Source organism: Varroa destructor, unplaced genomic scaffold, assembly GCF_002443255.2.
Source record: "Varroa destructor unplaced genomic scaffold, Vdes_3.0 BEIS01000005.1, whole genome shotgun sequence".
In the NCBI taxonomy this organism is placed as follows: domain Eukaryota; kingdom Metazoa; phylum Arthropoda; class Arachnida; order Mesostigmata; family Varroidae; genus Varroa; species Varroa destructor.
In genome coordinates, this window is record NW_019211458.1 from 1624517 (window position 1) to 1639866 (window position 15350).

The window sequence follows — 15350 nt, forward strand, 5'->3', positions numbered from 1 at the left end:
AGTCGCAGTTCGCCGCCGCGCAAGCTAGCTCCGAAGTAACACGACTGATGTTCACGAAGCTGCATATATATATACATACATATAATGAGTGCAGTTCGGTAGCTGTTGCTGGCGTGATATAGTCTATAGGGAAATAGCGGAAAAAATATCAACACGATTCATTAACCATTAAATACTCAGGAAAAGTGACATAAAGATCATATTTATTACGATCCACCGTGCTGGCACGAAACACAATGAAAGAAAACTTTAATATGTATATGGTAACTTGTTGATTGGCATCAATGTTGAAAGGTGTGCCCAAACGAACTCTACGACTTTTCATTGCTACTACGACCATTAGGAATATTTCGCAGATTATTAAATCCGGAAAAGCTCTCCGTCCCGATGAGTCGAGCATTTACGTGCGGGTAGTTCCATTTCGGCAATTATAACATGTCTATTACTTGATTATTCAATGGCTGCCGTAAAAATGGCTTGCCGGTTCATAATTCTAATAATCTAAACCAACAACCGGCTTGGACAAATAGCTATTTGTCTTCTGGCGATATAAATTTATCATGTTGTTTTTTCTACCTGTTTCTAGTGTTAACAACTCAGCCTGCTTAACCAGTTTTACCGTTCGTGATCATTGTCAATTATCATCACTTTCTTTCTTTTCGAATTATATTAAACTAACTTACATTATATATGGATAGTTATTATTTTCGATTAGGTGAGCAAAAACATTTGTGCGGAAAGCTCAGCTGAATCATTTGGTCATGCAATCAACCAATGTATAAAATATTGAATAGTAATCGTCAGTAATAAGGGACATATGCGAGCGCTTACCAATAGTTTGTTTGACAACAGTAATCAACTGATTGGGTCAAGCGAAAGAATAATTTTAAGGATATTGTCCCTTCGAAAACGATCACTAATTTGTTTTCTATGGTAAAAACGCACTGCAATTAACGTATATCTCAACACACCTGTATGTGCTACGCTTGACGACTCTCAGTGTTTCTTGTTAGGTCTTTTTAATGATATGGGTACATGTAATTTAATCAAGTTCCATAAAAAAAATCGGTATTTCTATCGGTTTTTTTTTTTGGCGGTAAATGTACGCATTTGGGAACCAAGATATAGCACTAAGCCGCTTGCTGACAGAAAATCGAAATAATTTTCTTACAATACTGTCAAGGACAGAGGAAAAAGAGGACCATTAGAGAAAAAAACTACTGTTAAAAGCTACTGAGGACAGATGTATCATTTCCCTGTAATTGAAAAATACGTTTCATGTCTTGCAAACGGTCAATGGCCAGCGTTTATTATTTTCTGCTATCAACAAATAATAACAAAAACAAATAGATTACCGGTAATTAAGCAATCTTCTTAATCCACGTAGGTGGAGCTACGAGCTCCAACGGCATTAAACGATGTGCAGCGCGCAAAAGGGACCTACGCTTGTGATAAGCAGACTTTATAAAGGTTCTGCCACGTTTTTGTAAAAGCGACTCCAAAAATGGTTCCGAAGTTTTTCTATGGGACGTTCTAACGTTTGTTTTTGGCCCCTTGCTATCTTAAACTATGCTCCGATTTGTCGCTCTTAGCTCCACTGTCAAAGTATTTTGCGCTTAACTAAGCCAACCGAAACATAGCATCTGGAAGAGATATTATATACTTGATGTTTTCCGTTAAAGCAGTGACCTTCAGGCTCAGAAGATTCGTTTATTGAATCGAAGATAGATAATGATAGTAAAGTGTCAATTGGTAAAAAAAAAAAAAAAATCAAATCTTTTTATAATCGGGGAATCTTATAATCTTGGAATCGGGGTTTCGACTGCGTGTCATTTGCTATCGCAAAAACCACACACACTAAGGAAACTGCCCTAAAAGGCTTATTTGAGCTTCTGGAAAATTTCTGCTCTAATTACAATAAAAATAAAAAATCGTTGTGCGACGATTTGGGACAAATACGCATCAGGGAATGAGGCTAAGGTTTACCAAAAATTCATAAACTAGTAAAATCCAGCGTTCATTAGCATTGATTAGCAGTGATGGTGTGCGAAGGGAACGTCTCGTATTTAACGACGCAAGTAAGTTCGTCTACAGATATGAGATATACATTAAGAAGTTCATTTTGTCAGGAATTGAATCTGAGTTGTTCGTTCTAAAGTTGAAACTTTTGCAGTTAGGGTGCCAGCGAAAATGCATTAAAATTTTAGGCAAGTAAATTTCATAATGTATCGTATTATTAGCCACTATTAGTTCAGCTACGCCGGGAATTCCGACAAAAAAAGGCATTTGTAGCAAACCATATCATTGAAATTCAGTCTCTATCAAATCTTAAAATTAAAAAATCCTACAGATATGTCATCCAGAATATATTACTAGGTGGTCCTGAAACGATAAACTTGACTCAAGAGCCCATTATGAACTAAGTCAGCAAATATACTTGATAAACAACATAATTTTTATTAAGTGTTTTTATTAAAACTCTTCTGAATTGCTCGATAATCCGATCAACACCGAACAAATCAATGTCGATTTGTAGGCTGTTGTGTTAAGCACATCAGAGGTATAGGTCATATTTGAACTTAATCGTTCGTGAAGTTGGCCGAAAGCCGGGCATATATTGGTACACGCTGTGGCTTTCATTAGCAGATACCAAAAAAAAAAAAAAAAAAAACAGCGCAATTTGAAAGATAATAGCGTACATATAACGCCTAGCAAATTCAATCCAATGCTCATTCGTAGTATCTAGAAAAATAGCCTTCGGATAGAATTCGTGTCCGAACAGAAACGTCGTGCACAAGAGCAACATATGGTCTTGATACCCGCCATCGAGCAAATGGTGGTCGTTTTCTTTGATCTTTTTTGTTGCATGTCGTGTCGTGACAAATCTCAGGATTTCTATGACGAAAAGCTACTAAGTTGGACGCAACGGCACAACAACACTGCATTAGACAATCTCAGATCTTTCTAATTGTAAGATTTGCATAAGATTAAAGGCATGTTCAGCAATTAAATGCTGCCACTCCTATGCTTCAGACTCGAATGGGCTCTATTTTATACGGGGATCGACATTGCGGTCCTTACTCATTGTCGTAATGGCACAAATGACAAGGACAAGAACTTTATTATTGGTTGGTGCGATGATAAGGTCCCTACACCTGGAACGACACTGGTACATCTAATAAATATCCACTAATTACAAACAACGTTTTGACATTCAAACGAACAGATGATTAACTTGTCAATTTATCTAAAACATTTTACATAGACTGAGAATAACAGTTATTAATAACTTACCGTACCGCTTACACATCGATCTGGTCCTTGCCTGAAATAGCTAGCTGAAGTACAAAAAAAAACAGGAACGAAGTGCGTACATTCTGGGGAGCTCGGGACAACTTTGAATGCTATTGAAGCTAGCTAGTGACTCACTTATCAGATGTTAGAGGCCTACTAGCTGCTCATTTACCTTATGGCTACCCTCGACACGACATTTTTAGAAACTTCAGCAATAATTTATGTGAAAGATGGCTTCATTGACAAGCAACGCTAAGCGTTTTTCGGAACCGTTTCTGCGTCGATCATTTGAGTATTTACGTTCTGTTCATCGAAAAAAAGGTTTGTAGGAAGTAGGCCAGTAGACAGCATTTTCTGCACGATCAGGCTATCTTTGGCTCGTACTTAACAAAAACTTGCATCCGCTCTCTTCCGCCGAGGAAAGACCTAACCTCTGACAATGCTCATGCACTATTCCATTGTTTAACGAATAGCCAGCCGTACTATTCATCTGCTTACATATCAGGTACAAGTTACGAAAACACGGCAAAACAGGTCATGAAATAGTTAAGGCAAAAACGTCTCACATTCGCTTAGATTGTATCATTTTTCGTTATAGTGTTTTCTACTTACCACCTGTACGCGTTCATTATAAAAGACTGCTGAGAGTGTGATAAACTCATCAACCTCTGTCACTTGAAGTCCGCTATTTAGCTTTAAATCACGTGCGTGAAGTTACCAAATGGTCATCTTACTGAATAGTTATATCGTTATGTAAATAATCGACCAACCAGATTCTATAGGGCTACGTATAAACGATTAGGGTTGAACCTTAGTACTAAATATGCGTAGTTTCTGTGTGTATGCGTGACTTGAGAAAGGTTAAAACAGCGGCGGCGGCGGCGGCGTGGGCGCGATGAATACAGAGAGAAGTAAAAAGCGTCAGAGGCGTCCTCTTGTGACACGCAAAGAGCGTGCTCTTTACTCTGCGTGCAAGTATTAACAGGACAAAGTCTTGTATAGGAACTAATATCAAATTAAGCTGACTGATTGCCATCTTCACTTTATTTTCAGAGTACTCGATGAAAATATATGTCGAAAGTGTTGGATAGCGGAATCGAGTGTTCTTAAGCGATAGATTGCTCACATAACGCGACATTTTTTACTTCGTGTGATATATGCGTAATGTAACAATGAGTTTTATCGAAAACCCACTGAATCTGGGCTCACAAGTGTACGAAATTTTATTTCTAGAAAATGTCCGAGGCAGGATACCACTCTGAATGAGGTTGCATCTTCTTTCGGAAATGATTTTTGATGTTTGAGAAATTTCGTTTGCTTCTTCTTTGACCCTTAGAAACTGCGTGAACAGGTCTCTTTCTTCCACAGCAAAAATTCTACTACTTCAAACTTGCATCTGTTAGCTGAGCTCTTGACCATCAAATGTTGCGCTCAAAAGGCTCATCTCCAGTGCATAAAGGAGCGAGCCATTTCTATTACTGACGTTCTTCGATACGATTTACTGGCTCTACTCTATTTTTCTCATATTTTGCTCTATATCCAGCTTAGATCAAAGAATTTATTCCCAATCTGTGTCTGAGCTTTGATAACGAAGGTAAATCATCTCACGTAAATAAAAGGAACGGCACAATTCAACTGGTGCCAAACATCACCTATAATGTGTGTGCAAGTTGACAGATTTTTTTTATTCGTAGTAAAAATAAAACCACAGCAGGATTTCTACACTAGCTATATAATACGATTAATTGCCTACCTGAATAAATGTCTTTCGATGTTTGCAATATTACGACGTGATAAAATATCGATATTGGACAGATAATGGATCTAGATTTATCTAGCTGAAACCACCCTGCCCAATTACAACAACAAAGGATCGTCTACGTACAATAGCGCACTTCCATATGCTTCGATGAAGGCAGCACCTACGACACCGTTGTGTATCATTAGTGCGCTAACATTATTCTTCACCTGACTTCGTATCGGATATTATTTACGCTACAGACTGTACAATAAATATGATGGAAAATTTTTTTTTCTTACCAACTTAATTTCTAAATACCGTTCAATTTTATTGATATAAAAAGTATATTTAGTTAAGTTTAGGTACTTTAGTCCATTCTATGATTGTGGTCATTGTTCAAGTAATCTCTTGTGGCAGAAGTCGATGTTCGTACATTGATTTTTTTTTATTGTCAGCTTACGATTCGTTCCGCAGCTCTCACTTTATTTACTTTACAAGGAATTCCCACGTCAAGGTATATTCGCTTTGGTCGAAGTCACGGCATGACAGTGACTTGAAGAGAAGTACTGCCCTTTTTGATGAGTTGATGTTGTCACCTGTAGTACAATTGTTCCATTCTGATTTGGCTTCTTCAATAGAATAAATGTGGCAATAGGTGACGGTTAGGCTCGAAGGAGATAGCGCGTGGCGCGTACTAGCGCAAAGACAGAAGGACGAACGTTCGCTGAATATACTGCATCCTTCCTGTAGTCAGTAGACATTGCGGTGGCGGGGGGGGGGGGGGGTGAATGATGTATTCTTCAACGCCAATTAATGCAATAAATATAGAACGAGCTGGGACCATGCTAGTGTTTCCAAGCGAAGCCAATTGGCACACGTGAAGTTTGGCATAGCGCCAAACTGCCAACAAACAGGAGTTAGCGACATTTTAGCAGAGAGTCTTAGATAACGGAGCGCCATAGGACGAAAGCAAGATGTAATCATCCTGGGTATGACGGAATAACGACTGCTTTTTCCTACGCTTATAACGTTTTACGTCCTGAAAAGGTGATAGCGGAAGCAATGCGACAGAGGGAGGGATTTAGGGGAGCGAAGAGGAAGACAGGCTTGGGGGTCTTGGTTTAGGCTTAGGCTCCTGAGCCTTTTATTTCGAACAACGGAAGCCTGTGTCATTAGCGTCATCAGTTAATGTTGCAACAAAATGAATGGACTCAAATTGGCGTCTTCAAGAGACCAGCCATTGGAGGGTTAGTAAAACATGATCCGTCGCAAATAATGATCACCGACTGCACACGGTTGGGAGTTATACGCCGTGTCTCATACACAATGGCCTATGCTGTGCACCGCTTGGCCTCTGGACTGCTCTAACTGTTGTCACGCTTCCGTCAATGAAAGAAAAGTACAGAGGGCGCTGCGCGTAGACTATTGAATGCGGTATGCGACTTGCGTTAATGCAGCCCTTGTGGGACCCTCACGCTTTGATTTAATGCGTAACAGTCTTGTATGAACGGATTCAGTCTTCTTCGAAACAGCACATTTTCCGGAAGCGACCGCACCTCTAGTCCGTATATTGAATGTAATGCGATGATGTCTAGATGACCACTGATGTCGTCTCTGTTGCTGATGGCAACCACGCTAACCATAGCGTGTAAGTACATAAATATGTTCGAGGGATTGTGTTGTTGAATGTCCTCACAACCCGATGCGGTTTCTGGGCAGTGTTATTTCTCTAGCTTTCTTTGCTGTATGGTGGTTGTAGCTTTTTGAAGTTGGGTCAGGTTAACCGTCATCAGGGCATTCAAACAGTAGACGAAAGCTCCAAAGAATAACGAATGCGGTGGATAGATTTTAAGTTAACGTACACGAATTGTCAAGTTGGTACAAGGGAAATAAGTGCGTATTGCTACAAGTGGCATGTGGACTTCTGCATAAGCTGCAACATAGTGAACATAGAAATGGGACACTGTGCTAGAATTCCGCATACATTAGCCTGCAAAAGCTCAACAGTGGTCACTGAAGCTCCCTTTGCCTTAAAAATTCCTCTATGTGTGTAGTCGAATGTTCCTACTTGTTCTCCTTTGAGGCTACGAATATTTCAAACGAGGGCAAACCGATATATTTACCTATCGTAACGAATGTTGCCATACATGAGCGCAGACTATTATTGTTGACTAGTGCAAACGTCGACGAAGTCGCACAAATGTTGCATTGTATAGCTTGGCAAGTGCTTCAGACGAGAAGCACTGGGTAAGAGCTTTGATTTTTAATAGTCACTGTATTAGACGTAACGTGTTCAGGCTACGCATATGAAATTGAACAGACTAATGGCGACACTGCGGTGAGCTCCTCGTGGTAGAAAAGAAAACAAGCTTGGAAAAGCTTATAACGATATACCAAGACATCAGGTATTTTGTTCTATCCACATTCGCTTTATGAAGCAAGGCGGCCTAATTGTGTTAAAGGTGACATTTGCCTCCGCTTACAAGACGGACACAGCGGTGAAAGTGGTGGTCTTAGCCAAATGTGACAAAAAATCTAACAATCCCTCTAAGGATGCAAGATTATGTATGAACGACAACGTGCATGCACAAGGGATAAGGACAATGTTGGTGATGATGACAATAGCTCTGCTTTCGCCTTCGTGACAAATGATGGAGAACGACTACAATATGGAAATGAATATGTGATAGAAACTAAGGGACGCTAGATGGCGGCGGCGGCTATGACTACGCCTGTGATTAGAGTGGTATAGACAGTTGAAGAATAGGCCTGGAGCCCACGTGAAGGAGCACGACAGAGGCCATCAGGGACAGCCGTGAAGATTTGAAAAGAGATTGACTAGGAATTCTGGCAATAGCGATTACTACCAATCGGCAGGCTTGCCAGAAAACGTAAGCTTATAAAAATCGGACAAAAGCATATAGACAAACTGTCTTTTATTAATATCCCAGAAACAGAGCTAATGGACTATACAACATCTCGATTAAGCTGCTCTGGCCGAGAGGGTATTGGTGAAGCTCGCTTCGAGATGCGTTGGAAGAACAGTGTAACGTTTAAATGTCCTACGGTTAAAGTGAATGCCCATATGAGCTATTAAGCAGGCAGTAGATTAACGAAGCTTCGTTTGGTTACTCATTTTTTCGTCACTCGGCCAAAATAAGGTTCATCACTTCGTTCGAGCTAGTTAGGCATCGATGAACCCCATAAATTTCATAATCTATATCTACGCTTTCGTAGGAAGGTAAATACGCATGAGAAACGGAGCGAGAAAACTGTTAGTGGGAAAAGCTAATTTTTAAGTTAGGTTATTTATGTAATGACACAAATGGTCGTTCAGTGACGTAATGGCTATCAAAATCGAGCCATTTGTTAGATACGAATTTTATTTGTACGCTTAATAATTGGCCTATTTGAGCTAAATAGTTGAAGGGCAGTGAAGCGTACCCCAGCCCCCAGCAAAAGATAATTCCTATTCTCATCGACATGTATAGAATAGATTTTTGATACATGGTTCTCTATTACAGTGCGACGTAAAAATACTGCGCCAATTATATGTCAAAATGTCACACACTAAGAGCGAACGTTCAATGCTTAGATAATAACGCTGCACGTATCTGATCCTACGGTTTGAATTATTTTGCATACGTTTTTTTTTTTTCGAAATGTATGCGGATCTTGCTTTCACCCCGTTCGGGCATATCTAACGATAAAACCCCCGTTCCCCATGTACATTCGAATGTACGGTTCATTTGGACATATTAGAAACTGAGGTAAGCTTTTCTCAAGATAACCGCGGGTAGCGCGGTAAATCCAGTAAATTAAACAGTTCATTATAATAAAACATCGAGATAATTAGAATGCGAAACGGGACCACTTCAGTCGGGCAAAAAGGTGACTGGTAAGTTATAATCAAATATCTGAAACGAGGTGGTTAGATAACTGTGGCAAGATAATAGAATAATTACTGGGACGCGGTGATTTATATGAAACAGATTAACGGGCGAACTAGAACAAAATTATCGACATAAAGGCAAAAGAAGTAAACATCATAGGAAAGTGGGTGATCATTGAAAACACGTTTTCCTCTAGATTTTTTCATTCTCGTACTGAACTGACTTTTCCTAGACCGTAATTGTTCTACAAGCAGTTTCAGTGGGCTTTGTCTCTTTTCTAATGACGAGAAAGGAACTGAATAAAACTTTTTAGATTAATCATTGGATAATGTGCTAAAGCAGAAGAATGCTTAATAATAGAGGTAAAAGCAGCTGCTGTTACCTAAAACGAGACAGAGCAGTACTTCTCTATGTAGTAGCATTTATAATGAATTCATGTGAAGAGGGTTATGTTCTGTGGGAAGAACATTATTGAGGCTTGCTGGGGATGCATGACTGTGCAGATAACAGGTTCGCTGCAGGCAACGTTCCCCTACTCTCGAGAAACAATGTGATTCCCTTAGTAGTGAAATATCCCGTTAAGCCGCCATCGCCCGCTATTCTAAGGGATGGAGAGGCTGTCAACAACGGCGGACTTGAGCCTTTTTCGCTAGCACAACTCAGCCATGACCACAAGCACCACAATCGAAGACCCCCGCTACTACAAACACTAGCGCCACCACGACAACGTTAAAATTAGTTGAAGAGGCTGCGGCGGGGAAGAAGAGCGGGAGGTGAAGTGAGAGGAATTATTCAGTCGCCGTTCGGTGGCGCTTCCTGAAGACGATATAAGATGCACACGTATACTCAAACGACCTCTCTCCAGTTCCGAATGGTTACTAGTTAGGAGCGAGCGTATTTTACTAAAAAGACGTGAATTAACCTAGCAACAGTAACAGTATAAACGAGACAGCTACCGTCATCACCAGCAGCACCGAATTACTCTATTCGTGTGTTATGCACTTCTGGTTGAGATGAGGTTGCATATAAGAGGATTAGAGGACGTCGTGGGTTGTCGCAATTTTCGTTTACACGCAAATAGATGCTCTCGATATATAACGCGCAGCTAAGCAGCCGATTGTCGAGGTTTATATCTTATAAGAGACATACGCATGCTAAACTAAATATACTTACCTCTTGACGTCACAAGAATGGTACCCGACACTTTCCTAGTAAAATTTTGCCTCTTCTACGTAGTGCTTTATCTCGAATCTCTCGATTTTGGCAGGGCTTTTTTGTGTTACACTCATAAGCAACAAACAGGCCAATGCTGCGTACATTTAATATTCATTACTTCGTTCAACAAAAATGAAGAGGAAAAAAATCATAATTTGATTACTTTAAGTATGTACTCTCGGTTAACTGAGAAAATGTGGGCCCCGTTAGTTGCAGCAGAAGTCTCAACACGCCTCGCTGGCAGCGCCTTGTAAGAATTAATTACAAGTATCGCAACTTGGAAGCTTACAGAGTCGCACTTTGCAATTGACATTTTGTATACTTTGAAGCGATCATTAGTAGGTATCTGGTGGATTAGTGCACCATGCATCGGAAATTTATTGAGCACTCCTGCGTTTTTACGAGCGTGTATTGGAATAAATTCACATGAAAGCTAGCATGGTGTCCATGGAGTCGGCAAACTGCAGACACCATCTTACCTGTCGTCTGAGCCACTACATTGTGTAAGGGAACTTACACAAAGTAGTGATTCAGTTGGAGTCCGCCAATCTGTACCTGAAAAGCTATCGTCGTAAGAAAGGAAACGCATCGGTGATAATAGCTATTATTCATTTAAGGTCGGGAAACTCTATTAGCCGTTCCATGCCTCGACAGCTTCAGATATCGACATCAGAGGACAAAATATCCTTGTAAATAACTCCTTTGATATTTACTCATCTAACGTAAATTAATACAGGCAATTTTTACCCTTAACGTTACAGTTGTTATTTCCGTCGAAAATTGTTTGTATGTAGGCTCAGTTATACGAAACACACACATTCTATAGCTCTCGATGTGGTCATGTTTTTCAGTGTATGTATGCTTTTGCCGATGTTCGACTCCCTCGGTCGCGATTAAATAAGGAAACAAAGATCATGCCGCATCAACTCGTGCTTTTCAAGGGCTGATAATTTTTTTTGGAAAGGGCGAAGCGTTTTTAATGTTGTTAAATAGCAAAAACGCAACGAGAGTATGTCTATATTTTCATGAGCTTGGTCTACTATTTCTTATATATAACGTCCAGTAGTTAAACCATTTGGCATTATTTCAGAGACTGGCCTTCCTACATCCCTAGAACATTTAGTAACAGGGTTGGCAATCAAATGACTACAAAACACAATCTGATCTGTGTGTTCAAAAGAGTAGATTTCGACCCTTTTCCGCCCGCCACTATTTAAAACCAGACATACAGTTTAATTATTCTGTTTTAGTAAAGTTTGCTAGGCACTTCCGCGTATTTCGGCTTTCTTCACTTTATTTAAATCATTAAAGAATCACAAGCGAGTGATCAGGCTAATTTTATTAACATTAATCATTTCTTCACCTTCGTGCTTCTCGTTCCATGGTCCTTTTGTTTATTGATACTTTGATTCAATCCAGTCTCCACGAAGTGCAAATTAGTATAATATTAAGTAATTGGTTTATGGCAGTGATTTTGATAAAACCCACCGGTGCTCCACCAAACCTTTACAGATATGAAAATGTTTCAACTGTTAAGGCATTGCTTTATAGTATGAGACAGAATGTGGTTTATCCCCATTTGGGATTCTAAATCATTGTTCGTATGTCTATTTCAACAGATGAATATTTTTCCATTGTACAGTTAGTTTCGTTGCGGAGGTCTGTTGTGTTTTGGGTATTGAAGACGATAACGAGGTAACAAAAACGTTTCGTCACTTTGGACCAGTACAGCAAGGCCGAGAATCGTTCATACTAAAATAGACGATAGCGTTTGTTAATACACATGATGAAGATGCACTCATGTTCACATGTGGGCAGAACCGCGAATCGTGGCCGCCGCTGTGTTTATTCGAATGTTTATGTGTTTACCTTCTCGCATAACGTTTCGCCGTTCGGCTGCGTTTTGTTTACCTCAATCAATAAGGTCTGTCTCCGTAGTTGTAACTGTCATTGTCGCTGGTGGCGACGCATCCTCAGTCGCTTTTTTGCCGCGCGCCGATTGTAGCAGACGGATAGAGAAGCGGCGTCTGTGTTGCGTCGTCGCACGCTTGCATACATGCAGCTAGACGAGTACATCTCTAGAACGATGTTATTATTGTTTGCTTTGATATGCAACAGGGAAATAGGGAAAAAAAGGCCATCGTCATCATCGCAGCAGCAGCAGTAAAGTATTCCTTGCCAAGCAGTTGTGCTGTTTGTTGTTATTGTGACGTGCTTTGTGTATAGGCCTTTGCTGTTGTTACTGTTTTTGTAGGCGTCGATGTTCATGTTGTCTTGAGTCCTTTTGTCAGCTGCCGCGGACATTGTTGTCGCAGCATTCTATGCTGACGTCCGGTTTCCTTTACATCTACTTGCTTGCGTCGCGCCTGCTCTTGCGTGTTGAGGGATAAACACGACTGAGCAGAATATCTGTTCGTTTGTTAGCGACCTAAAACAGCTTTCGGTGATAAGAGTGTGACAGATATTACTTCGCTCTAATAGGTTCTACAGGCTAACAAGTGGAACTTTTGCTCATAGTAACTATCTAAAGATCACTATCGCGTTATGTATACTAGACCTATGAGACGGCGTGCTAACCATATGCGGTAACAATCACTGGCCAATTCTAAAACATGAATTGGCGATGTCCGCATGTGGCATCGTCGAAATGCGCTCAAGACAATGCATATTAGTCACACATTAGAGCGTGCTATTCTTTTGCAACGAATATTAAATATTCTTATTAGAAACTTTTCTACTAAGCCTTGCTTTATTAGCAGATGTTCTAGCAATGATGATTCAACGTTCTACTGAATCCGGACATCGATCTTACTGTAACGTTCAGTACTTCAAATGTTGCGTCAGCCGTCCGATTCTCAGTACCAATCGATGCCCAATTTCGGGCCTAGACCACCACGTATCTACGGATTTAGTAGGAAAACATGTACCGCTGCGCCACCTCGGGAATGTGTTTATCGGCCTCACTACACTTTGCATGAAAGTACTTTAAATGATATTGAACCGTATTATTGTTAGAATATATCTAGAGAAGCTAACGGGTTATGGCTCACCACAATATGGAAAAGTGAGTATCGAACCTGTCTAATAGAATCGTCCTATGAGAATACACATGACACCATTTAAAAGTCAAGTATTGTAAAATGAACTGCGTATGATATGTGTACCGTTTCGTGTGACAGTGGGTCGCATAGTGCTCCCTCTATCCTTCTTTTTCCCCCTTGAACTGACAGCTCTTTATAAGAGGTTTTTGCGCTCGGATTTGACCTATATCGCAATGTCATGAAGCGGTAGGCTCATAGTTATCGTATGAAAAATTATTTCGTTCCAATAAACGTGAATCTCGGTCGATTTTCCATCGCCTTTTCCTCCTGCTCTTCCTGGTGGTCGACGCTGGCATCAACATGCTCCAGCAACTGGAAATCGTGTGTTGCCCATACAAACGAATGAGAAAGTAGGGTCCAAGACGGTTGTTTGGTCTGGCACGCTACAGTATAACACCAGCTTAGTAGGAGTGCAAACGAGACAGGGAACGTTAAATAGCGAATGCAATGTAAACTGAACGCTTCCCGGACCGGATGTCGCTAAGCAGTATAAAATAGAGCACCAGCGACTCCGATTTCGAAGAACAGAATAGATGTAGGCGAGCTTGAAGGATAAGCGCGTCGATATCCTGACGTACTTGGTGCGGCTAATGCGTTTGGGCGACATGAGCTATCTGACCTCAGCAGAAACAACCGAAAGAAATATATGGAATAAGCAGGCAGGAAACTAACAACTGCCTCACTCTGCCGCGCATTCCTCGAGCCTTCGGCAATTTTCCACGCCATTCTTCCCGGCCTCAGAAAAACCTCAGGATCACTGGATGCAATGGCAGTGGTAATCTAAGTGTCTGTGATAGATATGGAAAACGAGAGGAAACGCTGCGCTAAAACTGAGAAAAGAAACAAATGACAGTTGTTTTCGCGAACGAAAACGGCTTAAGCAAGCAAGACTAGTGGGCAGTCCTGGCACGTGAAGGCACGGAGTAGCTATCCTGGATGAAGGGTAAGATAAGTTTCATTCAAACTCCTACGAACCAATAGGGTAGGCGGCTAACAGTGGTCATATCAACATCCGTAAACTTTTGCCGCTACATCGTCGGCAATGGGGGCTCAACAAGCGGATAGAACAACCGTCTAAACTGAACGTATACAAAAAATAGCGATCGTCGAAGAGGCTATACGTGACGTCCTACTACCACATTATATAACACAGTAACAAAAAACCTTTTTATTTTGGCATTCAACTGTTAAAGCATTACGGCAGCCGTTGGGTTTTTTTTTTTAATTTAGTCGCTGTTTAAAAACAGTCTAAAAACAAAATAGCGTAGAATACTGCTTTTAATCGAAGGCTATCTTCGGATATCTATCACTATTGGGTAGGATAGTTGTTAGTCGAGCATAGACGGAAACATAGACTCGCACACATAATTGACGAATGATATATACTTAAAATTTTAAAAGGCATGTAGCTTTTATCTCAGCTTAGATGCTTTCGCGTACTCAGGTTTGGTTGAAAATATCAACTGGTACTAAATGGTACTTAAAACGGTATCAAATTGTTTAAATCGGCCAAATGGCCATCATCTCCTATAAGAGTCCAGCGGGATGAACAGCAGTAGGAATATCTTCGGATCACTGATGTACCTATAAACAGTTTGTAGCAAGCCCGTTGGCAACCTTGGATGACACAGCATCAATTTGATGAGTGATATCGCTCACATAAGATTAGATAGTTCTCCAAAGAAAAAGCCTGCCAGTATCACTTACCACCGTTCGAAACACGATATGATGATACCTCACAATGCTCTATAAATAATTAAAGCAATAGGATAAACTCCCCGAAAATAACAAAGGAGGACCAGAAATGGCGTCAGCCACGTACCAAAAGAACCCCATCAAAGACCGTTTGGTGAATATCTCTTTGTCGGTCTTTGACAGACTGTTAAACCGAGATCGTGCCGGTGACAACCTATAGTAACATGGAGAAATACTGATGTTATAGCCACATGTCTGCGGAAAATTTCCTATATAAGGACGATGATGATTTCTTACTAGAAGGATTACTTGATACTGTAGCTATTCACAGGAAAAAACATTGATACCTATATGCCGTAATATCTATATTACTTCTACTTTATTACTATGTTACTTTTTTATTTAATATTT

General features: G+C 40.4%; 1 protein-coding gene across 9 annotated transcripts in view; it reads left to right on the forward strand.

Moving 5' to 3' along the window:
• The window catches only part of Gprk2 (G protein-coupled receptor kinase 2), a 108938-nt gene that overhangs the window by 36178 nt on the left and 57410 nt on the right, over nt 1-15350 (forward strand). The window contains exons 1-2 of one of the 9 annotated variants that reach the window (XM_022809510.2): nt 12137-12306; nt 12903-14187. The exons of 5 other annotated variants lie outside the window; for them this stretch is intronic. In XM_022809510.2, coding sequence (XP_022665245.1) covers nt 14181-14187 — 7 coding nt within the window. In that variant the 5' untranslated portion in view covers nt 12137-12306; nt 12903-14180. 3 more of the 9 variants (XM_086990762.1, XM_086990761.1, XM_086990763.1) reach the window with 3 other exon arrangements.